This window comes from Accipiter gentilis, chromosome 11 (assembly GCF_929443795.1).
Source record: "Accipiter gentilis chromosome 11, bAccGen1.1, whole genome shotgun sequence".
Lineage (NCBI taxonomy): Eukaryota > Metazoa > Chordata > Aves > Accipitriformes > Accipitridae > Astur > Astur gentilis.
In genome coordinates this window covers 23,056,327-23,082,452 of record NC_064890.1, presented here as the reverse complement: position 1 = coordinate 23,082,452, position 26,126 = coordinate 23,056,327, and the positions used below count along the sequence as shown (strand labels likewise).

The 26,126-nt window shown below is 42.4% G+C and overlaps 1 protein-coding gene across 10 annotated transcripts in view; it reads left to right on the top strand.

Moving 5' to 3' along the window:
* The window catches only part of PLXNB2 (plexin B2), a 269,974-nt gene that overhangs the window by 203,633 nt on the left and 40,215 nt on the right, over positions 1-26,126 (top strand). For all 10 annotated transcript variants that reach the window (XM_049813970.1, XM_049813973.1, XM_049813976.1 and 7 more), the window contains 4 exons: positions 1,079-1,160; positions 6,802-6,974; positions 9,262-9,410; positions 12,405-12,513. In XM_049813970.1, the coding sequence (XP_049669927.1) occupies positions 1,079-1,160; positions 6,802-6,974; positions 9,262-9,410; positions 12,405-12,513 (513 nt within the window). The remainder of the gene's footprint in view (positions 1-1,078; positions 1,161-6,801; positions 6,975-9,261; positions 9,411-12,404; positions 12,514-26,126) is intronic.

Here is a 26,126-nt window from a genome sequence, read left to right as displayed (position 1 = left end):
AATTTCCCTCAGATAAAAAAGTCACCTCTGATAGAGACTCTCTTTGGTAGTAGCAGTCAAAGGCAGCAGCTTTGGCCCAGAGCTCCTGGGGTCTCCCCTCAAAGCCCTTGATCTTTCTTCTGGATTTCTCTATCTATGCAATCCATGGATTCATTGAACTGTCCCTGGAGGAATTTGGGACCATTGCTCTTTTATTCTTCACTTGTTATGCAATCTGGTGAAATCATTGAGGGTAAAAGATGAGAATTTGAGAGCTCTCCCTCTCCCCACTCCAATTCATTTTCCTTCCCATTTTACATCTATAAAAATGGGAATGGTAACAGTATGTTGTTGTTTGGCTACTTACTAGCTATGCTTCCTTCACTCTGGTTTATTTTACAGGGAAAGGAAATAATATTTTTAAAAATAACCTATTTACCAAGGTCAAAGTTGGACTCAAATGTTATGCTGACTTTAACCTTTATGTCTTATAAGCTTACTAACAGAGTGGTTTTGAGAACTAATTAGCATTTATGCAGCATTTGAGCCTAGCGCAAAGCATTTGCATTGTATTTTTGTTTGCTCTTTTTCCTTCCTGCCAGTTGTTATTGCTGCTGTCTTTCAATATGCTCATGTCTTGGAGCATGTGAACCTTGTGCTTTGGCTATAACGAGGGGGTTGTACTGCAAAAGATGCAAGAGATTTCCCCTCCTTGTGGTGCGAGTCTGCCGTGTCCACAGAAATAATGGGGCCAGATGGTGTGGGAAGGGAGAACTCAGCAGGGTCAGCAGTTATACTTACTGACTATGAACAGTACCTTTGCTACTTGGATACTTATAACCAAATGTAAATTAAATCAATGAAAAGTGAGTATTCAGATATTGTTATCCTTTGGTACTTAAAAATTCTGATTGTAAAGGATTAGGTTCATTAAAACATTTTCCTATAAATGTATTTGGCCAAAATGAAAGAAAGAGCATAAGGTTTGGGATAGTTTCTAAAATCTTCACAGCTCTGATTATTGAGAATCATAGAAAATGCATGAAATTAACCTTGCCAAATGAAGGTATAAATATGTCTATTGTGTCATCTTTTCCAGTTCTCCTATAGTGCAAATGAGACCCTACGACTTCACTTATCCATAAGAACAGATGAGGTCAAGATTGACAGCAAACTGATGGGTAAGTATGAAATATGGGATTAAAGGGAGGTTAATTACAGTAAACAGGAATCTATTCCTTCATAATTTGGAGTCATGTGAATAAGAATGTTACCTTTGTAGGTTTTACTGGTTTGGGTGAAACAATTAAATCTGACAGATCGAAAGTTATTAATACCAAACTCATGAATTAAACACCAGTGTTGTATACATTAAAGGCTGATTTAAATATGCTACCATTATATGAGGTCAGCCTCACCTCTGTGCCTGGGAAGATCATGGAGCAGATCCTCCTAGAAGCTATGCTAAGGCACATGGAGGACAGGGAGGTGATTCGAGACAGCCAGCATGGCTTCACCACGGGCAAGTCCTGCCTGACCAACCTAGTGGCCTTCTATGATGGAGCAACTACATCAGTGGACAAGGGAAGAGCTATGGATGTCATCTATCTGGACTTCTGTATGGCCTTTGACACAGTCCCCCACAACATCCTTCTCTCTAAATTGGAGAGGTATGGATTTGATGGGTGGACTGTTCTGAGGATGAGGAATTGGTTGGATGGTTGCATGCAGACGATAGTGGTCGACAGCTCAATGTCCAGACTGAGATTGGTGACAAGTGGTGTCCTTCAGGGAGCCATATTGGGACCAATACTGTTTAATATCTTCATCAATGACATGGTGGGATCAAGTGCACCCTCAGCAAGTTTGCAGAAGACACCAAGCTGAGTGGTGTGGTTGACACACCTGAGGGATGGGATGCCATCCAGAGGGACCTTGACAGGCTTGAGAGGTGGGTTCATGTGAACCTCATGAAGTTCATGAAGGCCAAGTGCAAGGTCCTGCACCTGTGTCAGGGCAACCCCTGGTATCAACACAGGCTGGAGGGTGAAGGGATTGAGAGCAGTCCTGAGGAGAAGGACTTGGGCATACTGGTGGATGAAAAACTGGACATGACCCAGCAATGTGCGCTCACAGCCCAGAAGGCCAGTGGTATCCTGGGCTGCATCAAAAAGCAGCGTGGCCAGCAGGTTGAGGGAGGGCATTCTGCCCCTCTGCTCCACTCTCGTGAAACCCCACCTGCAGTACTGCGTTCAGCTCTGGGGTCCTCAATACAAGAAAGACATGGACCTGTTGGAGCAGAGGAAGGCCACAAAAATGATCAGAGGGATGGAACAGCTCTCCCATGAATCGAGGCTGAGAGAGTTGGGGTTGTTCAGCCTGCAGAAGAGAAGTCTCCAAGGAGACCTTATTGTGGCCTTTCAATACTTAAAGGGGGCTTATAAGAAAGATGGGGACACACTTTTTAGCAGGGCCTGTTGTGATAGGACAAGGGGTGGTGGTTTTAAACTGAAAGAGGGTAGATTTAGACTAGATAGAAGGAAGACATTTTTTACAGTGAGGGTGATGAAACGCTGGCACAGGTTGCCCAGAGAGGTGGTAGATGCCCCATCCCTGGAAACATTCAAGGTCAGGTTGGATGGGGCTCCAAGCAAACTGATCTAGTAGAAGGTGTCCCTGCTCATAGCGGGGGAGTTGGACTAGATGATCTTTGAAGGTCTGTTCCAACACAAACTGTTCTGTGATTCTATGATTTTCAAATTCACTTCTGCTCTGGAGGGCAATCCTAATAGTGCAGCTTCACAGTTCAAATGTACTTAAGTAGTTTGATTTTTTGTTTCCATGGCCATGTCCCTTCCCCAATGAACTTTCCCCCTCCAGTAGCAGAAAGGGGATCCTTCTCACTGCCTCTCACATGGACTTTACCTGAAATCTCAGCTTTCAGCTGTGTCTCAGCTCAGACAGGTTCTGCAGTCTTTGTGTCTGCTAGCTATCAGCAATACACAGAACCATTCATTGTGCTTTAAGCTCATTACTTTATTCATATATTTCTACAGAAAAAAAAAGTATACGTGTTTTATAGCACAAAGACTTGGTCTCTGATATAAATTCCTTTCTAAATATAAACTTCTTTATTTCTTTCCACATACAATGATGAACCAATTATGTCTGTGAGCCTATCAAAATCAGTGGAGCAGTATCTGGGAGCTGGGACCTACCTTACACTCCTTTGAACTGAAGTTTAAGGCATAATATTGCAAAAAAATGCGAGGCAACGTGCTTGTTACTTGTGTGATGAGTCAACATCATGAAAACTAATACTTCCCCCAAGTAATTTCCCCTGCAGATTAATTCTTCAGACCATATTTTTCTATCTGTACAATATTTAAATTTATTCCCTTATTGGCAGAATAGAAGTATGTTTTTAGAAGATTTTCCCTGTGGCTCTGTGTGCAGTGTTGAAAGCACTTTAAAAGAGGACCTGGCATGAGTGTTATGGGGAGGTCATATTACAATCTCACACTGTCTTAATTCCATCCCAAAGGCTGTGGTGTTTAAAACTGCAGAATTTTGACCAAATATTCCCCACATCTTTTTTCCAAGTCTGGGAAAAACATAAAAAAAAAATAAGTAGCTAAATTATTAAAGAAATGTTATCATTCAAATTGAAATATAGAACCCTTGCAAGAGGGGAAATTGAAAAATTATCAACAAATGTCTATTTTCATTACAAAAGGGATTTTTTTTTAATCCAAATTCTCTGCTGCTTTTAAATTTCCTTGCCATATGAAATCCGGAGCATGATGTTTTTTATGCATCTTGAAAAGAATTGGCTTTGGGTATATGGCTGCTGCTGAGAAGCACCTTTGAACCTGCCAGTGAAAGAACCCTTTCTTTGTATAACACTTAGTGAATACTAAGTTACGATAGCATTTTTACATCTCAAGCCATCAGGGGTTCTGAACAGTATGAAATCCAATATATCCCTTTTATCCTTTGTCCTTTTTATCAATGATTTCACAGCTGGTATCTCAAGGTGATGGATAAGAGTCTGAATCTAATGAGTGGCTTGCTGCTGGTACATTTAATGAGCTGATCAGTGAACAGAGGGAGTGTTTAATGCTTTGAGGCGTAGCTTTCTTCGTTGCATTTATGCAACTGGATGTGAGGGACGTCAAGACGTTGCAGCGCTGACATTGTCTACTGAGTGATGGGATGAAAATCCCTGTCCAGCCAATGAAGGATAAGAAAGTAATTCAGTAAGCGTACTGCCGTGCCATACCAGGTAGCCATGTGGCAGTGTGGGTGGGAAATGCAGGGTTTAGGAAGGCAAGGGGAAGATTCATTTAACAATATTACCTGCTCAAATCCCTGTGCAGTAGCAGCCTTTCAGAGTGCTGGATTAAGCAAGCAATCTGGTTCCTGCAAAAGCAATTCACAGCATAGATGTGAGGAACCTTCCTTGCCACTGCCCACACCGTCTCTTCTGCTTATAAAAGCAAACAGCAACATACCAGGGCTGTCGGTCTGGTGCTTTTCCCCAGCACTACGTTCACATCCAACATACAGAGTGAATAGTTAACACACAAAGTGTTGAAAATATTGCTTGGGTTATGTTTGTTGCTGGGTGACTTCTGTATTGATGTGCTCAGTATATGAATCAAATGATACTACTCCTGCTTTGTGCTCATCGATTCCTTGAGAATTCAAGATAGGGGTTGAATAAAATGGATGTTCTTTCTCATTGATTCGTTGTTACAAATGCTGAAGTCCCTTGGCTTTGCATACATCTCCAATGATGTCTCAACTGAGTTTGTGCTGGTAAAGCTACTTGAAATCAAGTGGATATGATGATTAGGTGTAAGAAGGGTTAAAACCAGGCTTCATCATTGCATTAACTCTTCAGTGTAAGGGCAAGAATAAAAACATGTTATTCTGTTAAAGACTAGCTGTGAAACTGAATGCTGAGGTTTTAAATATGCAGCATTTAGAGAAAAACTGCTCTTACGAGCTGATATGCTCTCATGCAAGTGGCAGAGAGACTGTAGCCAAGTTTTGGGCATCTGTAATATTGTTCATGCCTAGCAGGGGAATAAGAGCACTGCTGAAAAATAATGGAAAACCAGCTTTCTCATTTTACTTTTTCATTTCAGTAGAAATCTGACATGAAATTAGATTTTAAAAGTTACTGCTGCTGCTGTTATCTAGGAAGTTATCAAGTGAGTTGAAATGTTAGTGACTGGAGGGTGGTTTTGCCAGTGTCCTTCCTACAGTCCTGCTCCTCTGAGAATAAAAGTTTTATTTAAATAGACATTTTTGATGGCCTTACCATATGCAATCTCAAAGGGATTTATCCTAGTCTCTCTTGCCCACATCTGATCACTTCTGTTTACTCTGCTTTGCTTCTTGCATCTTTAAGGATGAACGTCCTTTGAAAAAAAAACAGTGTCACCAAGGGTACCGTTTCTTGAGACTTAATGAGCACATAAAAGAGCTCATCACTACTGGAAAGGGGAGATGTTGAGTCTCTGTCTTGTACTCACCACTCCCATCTGTGAGCACATTTAACTCTTGAAAGAGCACAGGAGGAAACCTGGATAGTTTTCTGCTGTTCTGGTAAGTTAAGTTGATTTACAAGAAGACTCAACAAGTGCCAGAGCCTTGGTGGCAGAGGGTGAGAAGCTGTGTGGCCAGAAAAAAAGAGCAGCAAAGAGTAAAGAGAAGCAGGGATGAAGGGAAGGAGCAGAAAAGGAGGGAGCAAGAAGTTTCCCTCTTTACAATAATCAGCTCACCTTCCCAGGGAAGCAGAGCACTCACACACTGGGTAATCTGTGGAACTTGCATGCTACCCCTAGAGAAACACGTGGCATCTTTTCAGTCCGTTTTCTTCTGGGCTAGCTCTCAAGTCCATCTCCAATGTTTTCTTGCAAGCCCAGGCTTTCTGTATGGTGCTGAACCAACCACCCAGCTATGTCTCAAGGTTTTGCATCTATTTGGAAAAAATAATTTTGTTCAGTGATTCTGCATCATGACAGAGATTGACAGTGGCCAAAACAAGCTTACTGTCTGAGACAATTGGTGCATGATTCCTCAGTAAGAGAGGCATGACTGTCAGACCTCATTCTTGGCTCAGAAAAACTAGAATTAAACCCCACGACAGAAAGAATAAGGCATACATCAGGACAGCAATTCAAGGAAAAAGGGAAAACAAAAGCAAGAAAATAGAGAGGAATGGAGAAATGAAGAGGTATTAACTTGAATAACACTTCATTAAGTGTTAACTTTCTATTCAGTTCAGGCTTTAGCAATGATTTTGGAAAGGCCCAAATTTCCTGGAAATGGCCTACAAAGGCAGCTCTCTTCCTTTAAATATGCGACTGGCAGAGGTTCCATGCCAGCTGATGACTGTCCCTACCGACACCCATGCAGAGTTTATACCCTTCCACATCTGACTCCTGGTACACCAGGAGGACCTGTTTGTTTGAACTAGTCTTTGAACAGTTGTATAGGCAGGTTAATTGAGGATAGTCAAAGAAAGGACTTTGTACTTAAACATTTTGGCATGCCTGAGTGACAAAAATGTATTTGGGTTCTACTTGATACTTTATTCATACTGTGCACATGGATAGATTTCAGGTTTTTCCATGCAGGGAAAAATACAATTTTCTCTCAGCATTATTCAGGAGTTAAGTACAGAGTGTGCATATTCTTCACGCGACCCAACTGAGCTTTGTACATAGGATTAATTTTCCTTCCTATAACACACTCAATATCCTTAAAACAGAGGACAATGTCTAAGAACATTTACTGTTCACATTTCAGTGACTCTGTACAACTGCTCGTATGGACGAAGTGACTGCAGCTTATGCCTCGCGGCCCATCATGACTATAAGTGTGTCTGGTGTGAAGAAGATGGCAAGCCCAGCAAGTGCGTTTATGAAAAACTCTGTCATGCTCCTCCCACCAACACGTGTCCTCATCCAGAAATCACTCGTGTAAGATTGCTTTTTTCTCTCCCTACCAGTGTATTATTTTTGAGGAGAAAGCATCCAAGCAAGCTCATACTGAAAGGCAGTTTTTTTCCTAGGATGTTAAGTAAGCCTCTGAAATAGCTGCAAGGAAATAATGCCAGTAGTGATGTGTGTGAGAGATTTGTAAAGACTCAAAATAAGAGACTGAATGGACTCTTTGAGACTCCTTGTTTTTCAAGCCTTGTCCTCACTGTGCCAGAAGCCAGGCTAGCAGTGTATGCTTATATGTGGCACTTGATTCTTGGGAATTAGCATGGATTTTTTTCTGTCCTGAAGTCCTTTCTACCTGAAATAAGTCTATAAGAGAGTTTCACTGCTCCTGGAACTACAAGCACTTAGCAGGCTCATTAACAGGCTTCAAACTAGGCTTTTAAATAGTATTTAATAAGGGAGCAAGTTGTTTCTGCATCACAATGTGTTTTCCAGGTGTCAGTGATACTTTCCAGTCCACATCGGCATTAAACTCAAGGCTGTACAAGTTGAACATAAAAAGTCAGAGAGGCCAAATGTGCACCCCTGACTTACTCTGCAGTTGGAGCATTCACACAGGGCAAGGGAAGAATGTTGTCCACCTTGGTGGACCAGTAGCCAAAGCAAGAAGTGATAAATCTTTGTCTTTTTCAGCCACAAGCCAAACGCTGTTTTTCTGGGCATAACTGTCAAGAAAAGAGTGGTATGTACTTCCACTGGGCAAATCTAAATTGCTGTGACAGTGGTATCAGTACTTTGAAACTCAGACACACCGTTTGATGAGAACATATCCCAAGCTATCATAAAATGCAGTAACTCTATTGACAGAGGTTGAGCCGTAACAGGGATATTTCACTCAATAGGGACTGTCTAATTCTGAAACCTGGGCTCAAACTGGTAGAGACGCCGAATCTCCTGAGGCTGCATAGTTAGAGATGCAGTGTGGGTACAGGCAGACCAGCAGCCCGCTGGATGAGGTTGGCCATCATGGTGTATTTAAGAAGAAATGGCAGGTAAACAGTTGAAGTTTGCCAAGGAAGGCAAATACCCCGAAATCTTGACAGAAAGTGTGGAGAAGAATACTTGTGTGATAGCTTTGCCCAGATAAAGATGATTTGAGTGGGAAGGGAAGGGAAAATTAAGAAAAATAAAAGTGTTTTCAACTGGGATACTGTTTTGTACATGATTGTGGATTAAATACTAAATACTAAAATATTAGTTTTTTCAAAAATTTTGTTAGCTCCAGATTTGAACAAAGTGTTTGGAAACATCTACACAAACTGTGGAGTCATTTTTCAGGTAGTTTATTTATGGATGGAGTGAAAAGGGATGGCCAGTGGGCAGAAGTTTTAGGGAGTTGAACCAGTGGGAAAACAGAGCAAGTGATTCTGGAGGTGGGCTTGCACAGCAGGCAGCAGCAGCCATGTCTCTGTGCTCAGACATGCTTAGGTGTAAGAAACTCTGATTGTGATGGAGCAGACATTAAAGTCCAGATTTTCAGAAGCTGTATTTGTTTCGCTTCCAATTACTGCATTTGGGACTGCGCAACCTCCCTCTTCTTGATGGTAAACTTGCAGCCCTCCAAAGCTGAAGACCTGAAAAGGTCTTATTGGAGGTGCTCCAAATATTATATAGGAAAGCAGGTTAGTCTCCCAACAAATATTCAGGATTCAAGTGCCTGTTCAGGCCATATTTCAACCTGAGAAGTCCACTGCAACTGCAGGATTTTCTCAGTCCTCATTTTAATTGCAAATTATTTAATTAGCATCAGCCCATATACTGCAGCATCCTACCATTCGATGCAGTAAGGAACATAGGGGACTAGAGGAACTTTTGAAGACACTATGTGGGGCAGCAGTGTGTGTTAGGAAGGTGCACTGTTCTGATGTGAACCTAAAAGGAGAAAATCATGGCAAAAAAAATGCTGGAAAAGCTCCATGGAATGATTGTGAGAGGAGCCCGATCCATTCACTTTTCAAAATCACGCTGCTTTAGTGGAGGAAGCAAACTCTGTTCTGAGTAAACACTAGGCAAGAGTTTTGTACATAACAGTCTGCCACAGGAGACATGAAATCTGCAGCTGATGAATACTGGTTCTGAGCTAACAGATGATTAATATTAAAAAGTTACATAGCACGGTTCTGTGTGGGTCCTACAAGAAACGTCTTTTGCTTTTCAAGTGTGGGTAAGTCAAAGTAGCTTCAAATAATATGGAAGAGCAACATGGTCACTGCAGTATTTAATTTTGCTTTTTTTTTTACTTTCCCTCATGCAAACACAGATTGAGCCAAAAACTGGACCACTAAGTGGTGGAATTCTTTTGACCATAATGGGATCTAATTTGGGAATAAAAGCAGAAGATGTAAAAAATATAACGGTAGCAGACAAGGAATGTATTTTCAAAGAGGAATTCTACTCTGTTTCCACAAGGTAATTGCTGGATATTTTTCACAAGATTGTAGAAGAAAAAAGGAACTTCTGTACATTTTTGGGAGAAGATGATCTTCCTGTGGTAATAAAAGGTTATCAATAGAAGAAAGAACTAGTGCAATATACCTGCAATATTTCATAGTAACATGTCTGAGTATTTAAAATTCTTGTAGATTCTAATACACCAACAAATTTACAATAGCATACTACCATCCTACTTTTGATTGATTGGTTTGGTTTTCCTCATTTGTCTGAAAAGCTTTCATAAACTATTACTGCAGATATCTCAAGACTATTTATTTGTTTTTAAATTAAAGGCATCATAGGTGTGTATCTAGTCATTAAAATCTTTGCTAAGTCTGAAGCACAGTGCAGCCAAACATACAAGGTTTATGGGAAAGTAAACAAAGCAAGAGGAAGCTTCAATCTTTTTGTCTTAGTCCAGCCACAAAGTTACTTTCCTGGGGGCAGGGAGGGAGCCTGGAGTTTTGCTTTAGCTTTAGATGACTAAGTTTCATCACAGAGCCAACAAGTCCATGGATGTTGAATTGCCTAAGCAGGTTGGTAGATGTTTTGCGGATTACTTGTCACACTCTTAAGCAATGCCAAAAATTAAAACAAAGTGCCTAAATTCTTCTAGGTATCTAGGTTTTACTACAGATTATATCAAGCATCTAGTTTCAAGAGGAAGATACCCTTCTGATATTAGCTGATAAAAAGCATAGTATGAAGTTTCAGTAGTAATATTACGAGTAATGACATATTTTAAGCAGTGTGATTTTTCTTTCCTTCAGTTTTGATATTTAAAGCTGCAGTTGAAACTTTGGCTTTCTTCCTCTTCAGTTAATTTAAAGTGTTGCTATTTCTGTGGCATGTTTTGAAAGGGATTTTGAAGACACCTAAGTGATTTTTTTAGCTTTTGAAAAATATTTAGCTTAGTCAGTTAGTGGGTCAGGCATTTAGAAGCTTCACAGGCCCCTAGGATTTATGAATATGTGTATAGCTGTATATCTCTTACTGCTTCCCAAATCCATTGCCATCACTCGTGCGTTTACATGTGCATCACCATCCACAAAATGCCCAACTCTTTTACAGTCATCTTTTCTCATTCCCTATTTTCAATATTTGCAAAAGCTGCACTGAATTGCAGCATAGCCTTACAAGAATTTCCCCAGCCTCTTGGCTTTTTCTAAAGCTTTTTGATATTTTTAAATACATGGAAAGGAGCCAGAACTGAGATGACTGGTTCCTTGTATCATAGCAACATTACTGGTTTCCTAAGCTCTGCCAGTGTGGTAATGGGTGAGAACAAATGCAACATGCATAATGTCATTTATCAACAAATTAGGGGGTTTTGAAGGATGTTCTCCATTAGAGAAGCCTTGAAAAAGAAGTTATTCAAAATCTCCAAATAAATATTTGTAATTTTCTGTCTTTATCTTCCTCCATTCTTTTGTTCTATTATTACCTTCTTCTATTTAATTTAATTAAAAAAAAAAAAAAAGTAAGTGCCTAGTCTTGTTCCCCTGTCCTTCTGCAGTAAAAAGCTAGTCATTTTTAGGAGACAGTCGCTCCCATGGGCAGGAGAGCCGCAAGATTTAAGGCACTTAAGGGTGCTTTCTGGCTCTGCGGTGATTTAATTGTTGGCCTTGGAGAAGTCATGTTCTCATTCTTTGTAGTTTTCCATTTGTAACATGGGGGAAGGGAGGCAATGCCTTTGCTGGGGAGGGGAGGGAGGGGACTTTTCTCAGTTAAAATCCCTGCTAACCACTCTACGGCGTTTCCTACACACACACCCCCCAGCCCCGGCCCCTGACTGCTTTCCCTAGCTTGACATATGGTAGAAATTCTTCCAAAGGCACCGTTTCCTGTTTCTGCCTGACAAGAAGATACAACTTCCAAGAATACAGCGGGGAGATGATGAGGAACAGACTCAGGCAGCCATACACATGCCAGGACATGCAAGAATTTAGAGAATTTTGTCCATTTGCCAGTACCCAGGCACAAAAGTCTGGAGTGATCTGCAGAGGGACTTGACAATCCTTTTATTATAAGTCCTGATTTAAGTAGATTATACCCAGTAATTGGGTTGTTGTGGTGGTTTTTTTTCTGTTTGAGGGGTTTTTTTAAGCAGTCATGCACTGCTTGAGGAAGAATAGCAATAATCCCGGAGAGAAAGAGCGGAGGAAATGAGCAGTGATCCTCAGGGTGTGTCCTATATGAAACTGTCTGCCTGCACAGGCTGCAAACATTATATACCTCCTTATCTAACTGTATTATCAGCTCTCCATTATGCATTTGTCCCAGTTTTCAAGTGTGTCGAATCCTTATTGCATTTTCATGCTTGTATTCTGTGGATCACCTGTTTGAAATAAAAGTATAAACATACTAGCTATCACTCAGCAGCAGTGTTAGTTAAGGCAGTGTTTTCTCAGCCAGTGTTCCTTGACCTCTGATTTTGCGTGGGTTATCTGAGGATTTATTTTCAGAGAACAGTAATTCTAAAGGGATTTTGATCGTGGGTGTGAAAATACAGTAGTTTAAAGCTGAAAGATAGCAGGATGCTCAACAAAAGTATCAGCAGCTAAAACACAAAGTTATAAGATAGCTGATGGTCTGATTCTTACATCAGGGGGCATGGCGGGGGGTCCTTTATTTTTTTAACATCATAAGGTCCAGTGAAAACCTTGTGTAGGAAAAGTTCATCTCTGACTTCTGGGCTGAATTTGAGTATTCTGTAGAAGGCTCCTCTACTAATGGACTGCTAAAGTAGCTGTTGTGTACAGTGCTCAGGTTTCAGTTTTACCTACCTTTAGATAGGAGATTAAAGTATAGTTGGGTGTTTCTGCTGGGAATCTGAGGCAGCGTTCAAGTACCTTGTGTAGGATACAGCGAAGTTAGTGCTTTTGCTGGCAGTGTGTGGTAGCTCACATACATTGCACTGGTATTGCAGCTGCTACTTCTAACAGATAAACTTAAGTTCTTTCTTGCTAGGATTGTATGTCAAGTTGGATCAATGAATGAACCAAAACAAGGTCAAGTTGAAGTTAACATCAATGGAAAATTAGGTAAATCACCCAGTGAAGTGCTGTTTACATACCAGGTAAGTGCATTTTCAGAGACCTGTTTTATACCTTGTGCATGACTTAAGTTAGAAGTTTACCTGTTAAGCACAGAGTAGATTGTGTTTGCCTTACAAACATTGTTTCATCAATAGCACTGTCATTTAAGTATGTTAGAAAACACTTAACTTGTGCATTTCTTTATACAAAGGATGTACTAAAAATCTATTCTGATCAATAGATCCAGAGTCTCAAAATAGGATGATGTTGTTTGCAATTCAAGTCAAAAAGATGTGGTAGAAAAGAAACTGTAATAAACTTATTCAGTAGTCACATAATATCTCTTAAGCATCACTGTTGAATAAAAAAAACCAGCACTGCAAAAAATTAGGTATTATTTAGACACACAGTTGGTGCACTATTTTAATCACAGTGTTTAGTCTAGCCAATGTTCTTAATTACAAGAATGGATGCAGAGCAGCTGAAGAATATGTAATGAAGGTACATTAATTTTTTAATCATTTATTTCATTCAAAATTACAGCATGCAGAGTCACAGACAGTGTGATGTATGTTCGTATTACACATGTGCTTTGTTTTCAGTGTCACAATGAAGGAGAATTTTGTTTGTGTCTTAATTGCTTTACCCTAAATGTGACCCTAGGTTATAGCTGGTCTAGCCTGTGGTTTTAGCAGCAAGTAGCTTTATGTGTACCTATAAGGTCTTCAAAATTTGTAAAAGCCTGTGATAGTTGAGAGGTTTAAATAATATCTGTCCTCATATTGAAACTTAAAATTACAACTGTAAACTGTAAACCTGTAAAACATTAAGGGTGGGTTAGGCTTTTATCTTCTCCTGTATTTAAATTTCTGTCTCATTGATTCTTGATATTTTGTGAGAAGGGAAGGAAAGGAGTTGGCAGTAAACTGTGGAATAAGTCAAGAATGACATTCAACTGAGAAGAGACTATTCTTGGTTTTGAAAAACAGGCCAGAAGTGTTTTTTCTATAATTTCCAATCAAATGCCTCCTCTCCCTGGTGATATCTCTGCAAAAACCACCCTTTTTGCTTAAAAATGTCCTCTGTTCCTTTGTGGAAATGTAGGTTATAATTAAGTCTTTCTTCGCCGATCTCATTCATCTTAACCAGAGAACAACAATATAATCTCCCGTGTTTATGTGTTTGTGGTCTGTAGGACAGAGGCTATGACAGTAAACCCTACATGAGATGAGATTTTGACATGAACCCATTGCGTTGGGTACATTTTACACCAGTTCTCCTATGCTTCTCCTGTGTGTAAAGATTCTCCCATGGTTTGCATGAAAACCACAGGAAGATGTTATGGAGTGTGTTGAAATGTAATCTGAAGCCCCCATGTAGGCTTCGAAGCCTGTCTGTGAACTTGTTCTGTTGTGATTCCTGCCCAGCCCATCTGGGAGGCGAGATAAGCAGCCACCGCATTTGGCTACTTAAGGGAAAGATTCTTGATCGCCCATCAGTGAGGTGCTAGGAGAAGCCACTCTGCACAGGTGTCATCCAGGTGGATGTTTTCCTGCAAGTCCAAGATTCCCTCTGTGCCAATCTCTGCTTGCATTGAGGTTACTGAAATATCAGATACCTGAGCTAACTGCTGATAAAGAGCATTTTTATTTACTGCAAAAATCTTTCCATGGGGACTCTATTTACAAAATGCAAAGCAATGGCAAGTGATACAGTTTATGCCTTAAACTGGTGAAATTGGTTTCTATTTTCATTTCTCTCTGTTCCACGAGAAAATGAAGCCAACTGTTGACTGCAGCAGGATTAAAGTCAGTACAGGGGCATCGCGTTCACGCGCACCTCTACAAGTGTAACACAAGAGCTTTTAGCATGAGAACAGACAATCAGAGCAGACAACCGTGTCAGCTGATGTTGTCTTAAAAGCCACAATCTTGTTTCACTGCTGTTTTCAGGCAGTTCTTTGGTGACTTCTTTCAGCAGACATGCAAAATCTGTGCTTTAAAACCTCTGCTATTCAGTATATGTAAAGGAAAGAAAATACTCTTCTTTCCAAGAGCCTTCTTAAAATAAATTTTCTGCTATGTATTTCCCCTTTCTTTAGCATGTTGTCTGGCCACCCTCCTGCTGGTAATTATCACTGTTTTTGCAGGGTGTGGCAGCACAGGGCAGAAGTGCAAAGCAGTGCACAAGGAGACGATGCAGCTGCTCAGCCTGGTGTGTCTGTGGACACTGGAGGTGTCACCATACTCCCCACTGTCTCAGCCACGTACATGTGACTAGCATCTATCACCAAAAGCACATAGTTATCAAGTAGATTGGATATAAGGAAGAATTTTTTTAGGATGGTGGTGAGACACTGGAACAGGTTGCCCAGAGAAGTTATGGCTGCCCCATCCTTGGAAGTGTTCAAGGCCAGGTTGGATGGGGCTTTGAGCAACCTGGTCTAGTGAAAGATGTCCCTGCCCATGGCAGGGTGTTGGACCAGATGATCTTTGAAGGTTGCTTCCAACCCAAATGATTCTATGATTCTATAAGTACTACTACATTTGGTCTCAACAATAAGATGCATTTTTAAACCTGGACTGATGAGGATCAGCAGTCACCACAACTTGCGGCTCAGACTCGTGCTTCTGCCCTGTCTGCCAGCACGGCACATATCTAAGCTGAGGAATGCATGAGACCTTCATTAAATGGGTCGAAAGTCAAGTTAAAAGGGAAGCCATGGTTTCAATTTAAAATGAGTTCTAAACTAAAATGCCCTGGTCCACAAGAGTCTGTGCTGTGCAGTAAACATCTCATCTATATTTTCTGCATAACAGGGGAGGAAAGCTCCGTTTCTCCCTACCCATCATGATTTCTCTATCCAACCTGAGTGCTGTTTAAGTCCAGCCATTCCAGTGAAATGAAATTCTGGCAACCGAGTCCTCCTCTACTGACATTTTTGTTGTTTCACTATAAGCAGGATCAGACAATACCCATTCTCCTGTTTAGTGAAATAGAACTGAAATGATGCTAAATTTTAATATCCAGGTATGCAGTACATCTGGAGCACTGACAGCTTGGCTGGTCTCTAAGCAGGTGGAGCGGTAACATGGCTAAAGGCCAGTCCTGCTTTTTCATTCGTTGTTAAATTTATCTGATTTGCTTGTTACGATGACAGGGAGAAGCAGTATCAAAAGAAGGAGTTAAGCTTTTCGTAACTTACGAAAATGGCCCAGATTTGCTGATCTTACACAAGCATGATTCCTTCCTCAGAACACCTCATCTTCAGACTCGAGCCACCAGAACAAGAGTTTGCGGCTAGTTCTGGGATCTCCAACATCTATTTGCAAGAGCAATTCTCTGAGTTTTAGGCTGTGCAAGTTAAAAAAACTGTATTGTTTCAGAAAGCTCAAATTCATGTAAGATGGTAAAATTGGAGGTAGAACTTTGCAAAAGCGTAATACATTTCTGAGGTGCTGAAGGTAGTTGTCCTGGTTTCAGCTGGGATAGAGTTAACTGTCTTCCTAGTAGCTGGTACGGTGCTATGTTTTGAGTTCAGTATAAGAAGAATGTTGATAACACACTGATGTTTTCAGTTGTCACTAAGTAGTGTTTAGTCTAAAGTCAAGGAATTTTCAGCTTCTCATGCCCAGCCAGCGAGAAGGCTGGAGGGGCACAAGAAGTTGGCACAGGACACAGCCAGGGCAGCTGACCCAAACTGGCCAACGGTCTATTCCATACCATGGGACGTCCCATCTAGTTTAGGAACTGGGAAGTGAGGGCGGAGGATCGCCGCTTGGGGACTAGCTGGGTGTCGATCGGTGGGTGGTGAGCAATTGCACTGCGCATCATTTGTACATTCCAATCCTTTTATTATTGCTGTTGTCATTTTATTAGTGTTATCATTATAATTATTAGTTTCTTCTTTTCCGTTCTATTAAACCGTTCTGATCTCAACCCACAAGTTTTACTTCTTTTCCCAATTTTCTCCCCCATCCCAGAGTGGGGAGGAGTGAGTGAGCAGCTGCGTGGTTCTTAGTTGCTGGCTGGGGTTAAACCACAACAGTAGTTCAGGGACTGGCTTGGAAATAATGACTTCTAGTAAATCAGGAAGTCTGTTTACCTAAACAAGATGAGATAATAACCAAAAAGAGGAAGAGTCTGATCTGAAGACAAACATGAACTTGACTATTGACCATACTGGAAGTTTGAATGTGAACCTGAACAGCACAGTTAGATTTGACAAGGTGCACTCTTCCACCTTAATCTAATCTGAACTTGGCAGTTTCCTCATACCTCCATCCATCCTCTGCTTTCCTTCTTGATGTTTGAAGCAATTGTTTTGGGAGCTCTCACCAGTGCAGTGCCATTAGTGCCACAAGGCTTTTGTGGAGGGTTTTAGCTCACTCTTTGATTTTTCTCCCTGAATCTTTACCTCAACATATGCATTTTACACTGTAGTTGGGGGTTTTGAGTGGTTGGGGGGGGGGGCTGTTGGGGGGGGGGGGGTATTACATGCTTGTTGCCATTGCAATTGATGCTGATAAACCTCACATCCACAGCAGTCTGGAGTTGCTTCCAGAGGATCTTATTTTATTCCTGAGCCCTGGAGCACATCTTGTTTATGTGTCAGCCTGCATAGGGGCCGGGAGACCTCCTGGGTAGCTGAGATTTTCAGTGAAGTTGGCCTTTCCTCTTGTGGATATTATTAGACTTAATTCTCTATCATCTGAGCTATGCATTTACATACGTGTCCCACAATCCAGTGCTCATTGTTCTGCTTGAAAGCTGCCGGTGAACACTGACTGTATGATAACGCAGACTTTCCAGTCATGCGTGCTTCCATTTCTCCATCAAACCTGCCAGCAAGGCTCTGTGATCTTTTCAGAAACTCATGTGTTGTCTGCCTCATTCTAAAAAGATGCTGCTTGCAGTGCAAAAAATTAGTTGTTTAAAGTACCGACGCTTTGCACAAGCATCCCGTCCACAGCAGACAGCACACAACATGCATTGCCAGGCAAATGCTCTGCCTGGACACCTGGAGTGGCTGGAAGCATTTGACCAGCTCACATGGTGTAAGGTTTCAACAAAGCAGCCCCAGAAAGGCAGGACTCCGCTCACTTCTCTGCTGTTGCAGAAATAACCCAGGAACTGAAGCCTGGCTTGTGTTAATGGATGCTGTGACGAGGCGAGCTGGTAGGTCAGGTCAGCCACTGCAGTGAACACCAGGCTGCCAAGAGTGCGCAGTGGAAATTCTCTGGTTGAATATCCTGTGAGTGGGTGGCTTGTCTGTAGAAACAAGAAGCAGGCTCCCTTGAGTCTGAGAAAGGAGGGAAATGGAGGGGGAAAGAGCAGTTCCTAATGAGTTGTGTGCCCCGTTCAGAAGCCTAATTTGGCTCCTGCAGTTACCTTTATAGTCCATGAAATGATATTTTGATCTCCAAGAAGGTGGCCAGTGTCTACAGCACTTCATGGGGTATGCCTTTAATTTTTGTGTGCTTTATATGCAAGGGTTGGCAGAATAATTAGGCTTTCAGTGAAGGGCAGATAATTTTGGTAACAAATTAGTTGTTTTACAGACCTGCCTCAAGAGCCAAAACTTATTGCAGCTGGGACCAGGATGGGGAAAGGGAAAGGTTGCTTGTGGAGGAAAGGATGGATGAGGTAAATGCAGAGCAATAAGGTGATCTGTACATTTGTGAAAATCATCCGTGTGTGTGCCTTGCTATCAGGTCCTTGACACAGCATCCCTGTGCTCTTGTTGAGTGGAAGCACAAAAGCCCATTCCTACTTGTGAAGATGTGCACTTGCATCAAAGGCAAACCCCCAATCGGAGGTCACTGCCTACAGGAGCTGGCAGAAGGGAGTTTAGGTGGCTTTGCCATTTGCTGCCCATTATGTCCATTTGAACACATACATCTGTTGCTGGCTTCCCCTTGTTCTGCAGCTGGCATCTCTCACAGCATCATGGGGATATACTCTGCCACCATCCTCTTTTCCCTCCCCAGTTGTCTCTCTGCTTGTGGTCTGGCATGGTTGCATTTTCTCCAGCATCCCCCTCGGAAGCATAGAATTCATGCCAAGGTTTCTTTGCATCTCCGTTAGGCTCCCCTCCTCAGTTGCCTTCCAACTGTTCCTGAATTTCTGGCCCTTCTTGTGATCCACCAGGCCTCCTTGGTGTTTGGTTTCTCTCTTCCATTTTCCGCATTAGTGAACCATTTTTATCTCAGTGGTGTGGTTCCTGGGCTAGAAACTGCCTACCAAAGATGAATCTTATAGTAGATAGTATCCCTGTTTACAGAGTCATGCCCAGGAATATAAAAAGTTGAGGATGTGCTTGGTAACAGACAAGTGGAAAAGTAGAGAAATGGAAAAAGAAGACATGTAGACCCTAGGTGATGCTCCACAGGAGTGCGCTCCTCTTGTTATTGAATGCTGTGCAAGGGACCAGAAGTGAGCCGGCTGGACGTGAATGTATAAACCAGGAAAGCTGCAAAGCAAACAAACCAAGTGAAAAAGGACATGAATCAGCCTGACAGATCAGATCCCAAATGCAAGTCAAGTCAGTGAAAAAGGGACTGGGGGAATGGCCCTGTTTTGCACCTGCATATCTTTAATGGGAAAATTGCGAAGAAGCTGGATAAAAAAAGAAAAGGAGAATAGAAGTAACCCCACTGTTAGCCAGGTAAAAGCTGTGTTTTGATTTGACACCAGGAGACCACAGAGATCTAAAATGCTGGGAGCTCTCTGAAAGCATTTTCAGCCTGTAATAGGTATCTTTTACTAAAACTGTAATCAGAAACCCAAAGAAATAAGAAATCACCTTCCTAACTGTGCAAAAAGACTAACTGCAAGTCATAAAATATTAAAGATTTAAAAGTTCATTCTAGATTAATAAACAGGATGAAAAAGTGTAAGAGCTGAAATGCAAATGCTCAGAGGGTCTGCAGTAGCTGTGTAAGAGCAGCAGTCATGTACATTGCTAATAACTAAGTTCACATCTAAATGTGATTTTAAGTGGAGCAGACATGGAGATAATTTACCCTCTGGCACACAGAAAGTATGAAACTACAATGAAAAATATATCAGCATTTCTGTGAACAGATCTGTGAGCAGGAGGCAAAGGATACAAACAGACCAAGCAAAGCAAAGACTTCTGTCTGCAGTGGAGAAAACAGGACACTGGAAAATGGCCTGAGTATGAAGTAATGTACATACTTGAGCTAGTCCAGGCTGGTTTGCTAGTTCTTTTGGGTTTTTTTTCCTGGTACCTCTGTGCTGACAAAGCACAGAGCACCTCAGAGGACAGACTGTTGCAAGACTGTGACATTACTATGAGGTGAAACCAAAAAATATAATTTGTGAAACTCAGCTTAGTCCCTCATGCAAACATAGGGCAGTGGCACACAGGAATGCAAGCACCATGTAAGGGAATTCTTTGGTATTACAAAGAGACTAAATTAATTTGCTACCAAACAAACTAGCACTATTTGAAAATGATGTACCACAAGCAACGTACAAGGACTTAGAAACTGTCATTGTCTCATTATTTCAAATTGGAGCAGATAACCGCTGCTTTCAGGTAAACTATATCAATGGGTTGGGCATCGACCACGGTCGTAAAAACAGAAGAGGTAACCTATTCGTAGTGTTATTATCCTTCCAGCAAAGCTGCCTAATGGTTATCAAAGCACTGGGAAAACTGCTTATCAGTTCAGGAGTACTAACCCAGCAGTCTGGTACAACACGGGAAAGTTGGGTTACAGGTGGACTTTGAGACCTCTAGCTCAATGTTATTACACCTAAGTAGGATTTAAGGAAGGTTTCTATGTAAGATACATAAAATGCTCATATTTCCCATGACTGACAAGCTACAGTCTGCTCAGACCTACAAGCAAGAAACCCTGTCGAGATCAAATTACTTTATTTTTTCAGGATAAACCACGCAGTAGAGAGCAAGCTACACCTGTTGACAATTTGGACTACGTGATCGTTACAGGTCCCTTCCAACTGAACTCAACTCTTCTCTTCTCTTCTCTTCTCTTCTCTTCTCTTCTCTTCTCTTCTCTTCTCTTCTCTTCAGCATAGCTGTGGATGTGCATATGTTTTACCAAAACTGCAAATCCACTTCCTACAAACGCAGGGCATGATCGTGAGAGTGTAAGGCAGTGGGGAGTCCTGGCAGTGGGAAGTCCCTCTGCTGGGAGATGGCTTACCAGACTTGGCAAGAAACAGGCCACTGAACAACTGACAGACATGGAACAGGCTTATTTAAACTAGACTATCAAAAAACCCACATAACAAGGTAACCTGTTGTTGCAGAAAATATTTATGCTCAAACATTAAACTAACTGGAAGGCAGTGACAAAAGGAGTAGTAGAGAGCACTGAAACCTGAAAGAACATTCCTCCAGTTCAAGCAAAATAGGAAGAAGACTGAAATATATACGAATTATCATTTTCTAGACTTTAAGGAATTATAAAACAAGGGTTAAATTAATGTTTGCAGGGTTGTTTAAATTTTACTGTGTCCATGAGAAATTAAGTATTGCCAAGTCCTCACAAAGGCTGACGTTTTCCAGAAGAATAATTACAAGACTGCTACAAATTCCATATAGGACACATAATCAAGTGTTCTGCTTACCATCATAATTGCACTGAGCACTGCAGTGTGATGTTATAGTGGTGCACTCTGCTGCAATGTTATAGAAAGTGTGACATCCTCCAGGCACCTTCTGAGTGAGTGAACAAAGATCCCAAGGTGCAGAGGGCTGAAAATGAAAGCAGGGTATTTATTATGAAGGCAGGCGTACTTCTGATTCAGAGACTGAAATGAGAAAAGGGCAGAAACAAGGAGAGAAAAAAAATCCTTAAGGGGATTTTGAAAAGATGACATCACTGATCTCACAGCACTTGAGGTCCTGGATTTATCAGTGCTGTTCGTAATGATTGAACATTCAGTATTGCTTGGAGTTGAATCCAAATTAAAGTCCGAATTTTACACGCTGGTAAAAGCAGCATGATTATCATCAAGCAAGGTTTGCCATGAAGGATTTACCCTTTGCCCTTCATTTTCCTCTGCAAGGAGAAGGAATCTCATGCAGCGCTGTGGTAAGCAACATAGAGCTGTGGGTTAGGTGCAGCTCTGCTAGACTGTGTAAGATAAGACTGTAAGATAAGACTAGACCTGGCAGCTTCCAAGGATCTGAACCTCTCTGTCCCACTGGTGAGTGCCATGTCAGCCATGGGAAGTGGCTACCTTCTCCTTAGGTAACACAATTCCTGTTGAAAGCTTGTACCACCACTGATGGTAGTTTTACAAATTATCTTGCATTCAACAAAATATCATTCTCCAGCTGATTGTGTCTACCTAATTGTATTTTTGAAAAATGCTTTCTGATTGAGCATTTGGATAAACTAATTTTTAATTTATTGGTACTCTTAAGAAGACCACCAGGTGGGCCAGTGTAGCTTTGCTCTTTAAGCCATCCATAAATATTTTAGAAGAGCACTAAAACTAAACTTGCTCATAGCACATTGGTTTTGGAATAAAATGGTTATTAAAATTGTGAAAATTCTTGATAATTTAACTTAAGTTAGTTTTTCTGGCACATCCTTCAGAGGAAGGGAAAGGGGGAAAATGTGAAACAGAAAACAACAAGTTAAAATTAATCAAATCATTTTCCTGACAAGTTTACACTAACAAACTCTTACTATACAATGCTTTGTCTTAGCAGTCATACTGAAGCATTCCTCTGCACACAGACCACAGTTCAGCTTCTCCTTATTAGATCATCTTTATGAGCGTCCACATTATTTGGTCTCTGGAGAGCTCTTGGTATTTGCAAAATTACTTTAAATACGTTAAATATGAATACTTTTGTCGTGGTTTCAGCCCGGCCGGTAACAAAGGACCACGCAGCCGCTCGCTCACTCCTCCGCCCCCCTCCGGTGGGATGGGGAGGAGACGGAGGAGAGAAAAGGAAAAGAAACTGGAACCTCGAGGGTTGAGATAAAGGCAGTTTACTGGGACAAACACAAAAGAGATTACAACAACAACAACGGCACTAATGAAAAAAAGGTATACAAAAAGAGTGATGCACAGTGCAACTGCTCACCACCCGGGACCCGACGCTCCGCCACTTCCCCCACCGAAAAAAAAACAGAGCCCACCCCCCGGCCCGCTCCCCATTTATATACTGGGCAGGATGTCACATGGTATGGAATAGCTCCTTGGCTAGTTCAGGTCAGCTGCCCCGGCTATGCCCCCACCTCCCAGGTTCCTGTAAAAATTAACTCTATCCCAGCTGAACCCAGGACATTATCCACCCCTTATTCTATACCATCTACATCATGCCCAGATCTTACTTTTTTTATTTTTTTCCAATCAACCACTACAACTTTCCTTGTCTTATATATAAGTATATGGACTCCACCCCCTGACCTCGCACACACACACACGGTGTTCCTTTAGCCTATGGGCTATCCCTCTAATGTGTCCATCAATTTTGGGGCTCTATCTGTTGTAACAGTTCTTCAGGATAAGAGAGAGATGGTGTGAGATGTTGGGTTGTTGTACGCTGCCTCTGGAACTTGTGGCTAGTACATTTGGTGCAACTCATGCCCCTGGTCTGCAGGTCGAAGATGTTGATCTTGAGGAAATTGGTGGGTGCCAGTTCAAGTTCTATCGCTGTTGTACTTGGCTCAGTTTCAAAAGTCCATCCTGTAGTCATTTGGATAATTCTCACAATAATACCCTTGATATGGCATATAGACACTATAGATACAATGACATGCATTGGCAGGTTATTTAGCAGTTAAATATCATACAGCCCAATTCACTGGCTATTCTCTCCCAAAATCAAATCTCCCTGAGGTACACATCGAACCTCCCCATCCTTCTGCATCACCCACCAGGTGTACCCAGGTCCTTGAGCAAAAACAACCCCTTGAATGGGTTTGCTTCTGCTTGAGGGAGGACTAACCCAGACTGTCTTTCCTAACATACTCCTCATGCGCACTACAGGGACTTTATCCCCTTCTACAGTATGTGGATCTCTTGGTTGGGCGGGGCCAGCCCGATTGGCGGATCCTCTAGTATTAACTAACCAGGTGGCTTTTGTTAAATGTGTATCCCAATGCTTGAAAGTTCCACCCCCCATCGCTCTCAATGTAGTTTTCAGCAGTCCATTGTACCGTTCAATTTTTCCGGAGGCTGGTGCGTGATAAGGGATGTGATACACCCACTCAATGCCATGTTCTTTGGCCCAGGTGTCTACGAGGTTGTTTCGGAAGTGAGTCCCGTTGTCCGACTCGATTCTTTCTGGGGTGCCGTGTTGCCATAAAATTTTCTCTTCAAGGCCCAGGATAGTGTTCTGGGCAGTGGCATGGGACACAGGGTATGTTTCCAGCCACCCAGTGGTTGCTTCCACCATTGTAAGCACATGGCACTTGCCTTGGCGTGTTCGTGGGAGTGTGATATAGTCAATCTGCCAGGCCTCCCACTGTTTATATTTCAGCCATCGTCCTCCATGCGACAGGGGTTTTTGCCGCTTGGCTTGCTTAATTGCAGCACATGTTTCACATTCATGGATGACCTGTGAGATAGTGTCCATGGTCAAGTCCACCCCTCGATCTCGAGCCCATCTATATGTTGCATCTCTTCCCTGATGGCCTGAGGTATCGTGGGCCCACTGAGCCATAAATAGCTCACCTCTACGTTGCCAGTCCAGGTCCACCTGAGACACTTCAATCTTGGCGGCCTGATCTGCCTGGTGGTTGTTTTGATGTTCTTCAGTGGCTCGACTCTTGGGTACATGAGCATCTACGTGACGTACTTTTACCACTAGCTTCTCTATCCGAACAGCGATATCTTGCCACAGTGCGGCAGCCCAGATGGGTTTACCTCTGCGCTGCCAGTTGCCCTTCTTCCATTGCTGTAGCCACCCCCATAGGGCATTTGCCACCATCCACGAGTCAGTATAGAGATAGAGCACTGGCCACTTTTCTCTTTCAGCAATGTCTAACGCTAGCTGGATGGCTTTCACCTCTGCAAACTGACTCGATTCACCTTCTCCTTCAGCAGTTTCTGCGACTAGTCGTGTAGGACTCCATACAGCAGCCTTCCACCTTCGATGTTTTCCCACAATGCGACAGGACCCATCAGTGAACAGGGCATATTGCCTCTCATTTTCTGGCAGTTTATTATACAGCGGGGCTTCTTCGGCCCGTGTCACCTCTTTCTCTGGCGACATTCCAAAATCTTTGCCTTCTGGCCAGTCCGTAATCACTTCTAACATTCCTGGGCGACCGGGGTTTCCTATGCGAGCTCGCTGTGTGATCAGTGCGATCCACTTACTCCACGTGGCGTCAGTCGCGTGATGCGTAGAGGAAACTTTCCCTTTGAACATCCAGCCCAGCACTGGCAGTCGAGGTGCTAAGAAGAGCTGTGTTTCAGTACCAACCACTTCTGAGGCGGCTCGAACTCCTTCATATGCTGCCAAGATCTCTTTTTCAGTTGGAGTATAGCGAGCCTCGGATCCTCGATATCCCCGACTCCAAAACCCCAGAGGTCAGCCACGGGTCTCCCCAGGTGCTTTCTGCCAAAGGCTCCAGGTAGGGCCATTCTCCCCAGCTGCAGTGTAGAGCATATTTTTAATATCTTGTCCTGTCCGGACTGGCCCAAGAGCTACTGCGTGAACAATCTCCTGCTTAATCTGTTCAAAGGCTTGTCGTTGCTCAGGCCCCCATTTAAAATCGTTCTTCTTCCGAGTAACTTGGTAGAGAGGGCTTACAATTTGACTGTAATTTGGAATATGCATTCTCCAAAAACCCACAACACCTAAGAAAGCCTGTGTTTCCTTTTTATTAGTCGGTGAGGACATAGCTGCTATTTTGTTGATGACGTCCACAGGGATCTGACGACGCCCATCTTGCCATTTTACTCCTAAGAACTGGATCTCCTGCGCAGGTCCCTTGACCTTACTTTCTTTTATGGCAAAACCAGCCTTCAAAAGGATTTGGATTATTTTCTTCCCTTTCTCAAAAACTTCTTCTGCCGTGTTGCCCCATACGATGATGTCATCAATATATTGCAGGTGCTCTGGAGCTTCACCTTTTTCTAGTGCAGCCTGGATCAGTCCATGACAAATGGTGGGGCTGTGTTTCCACCCCTGGGGCAGTCGATTCCAGATGTACTGGACGCCCCTCCAAGTGAAAGCAAACTGAGGCCTGCACTCCGCTGCCAAGGGAATGGAGAAAAATGCATTAGCAATGTCAATTGTGGCATACCACTTAGCTGCCTTTGATTCCAGTTCATATTGAAGCTCTAACATATCTGGCACAGCAGCGCTTAGCGGTGGCGTGACTTCATTCAGCCCACGATAATCTACTGTTAGTCGCCATTCCCCATTGGATTTCTGCACGGGCCATATGGGACTATTAAAGGGTGAGTGAGTCTTGCTGATCACTCCTTGGCTCTCCAGTTGGCAAATCAGCTTATGGATTGGGATCAGGGAGTCTCGGTTGGTGCGATATTGTCGCCGGTGCACCGTCGTGGTAGCAATTGGCACCTGTTGTTCTTCAACCTTCAGCAACCCCACAACCGAAGGGTCTTGGGAGAGACCCGGCAGGGTAGACAGCTGTTCAATCTCCTCCGTCTCCAATGCAGCTAT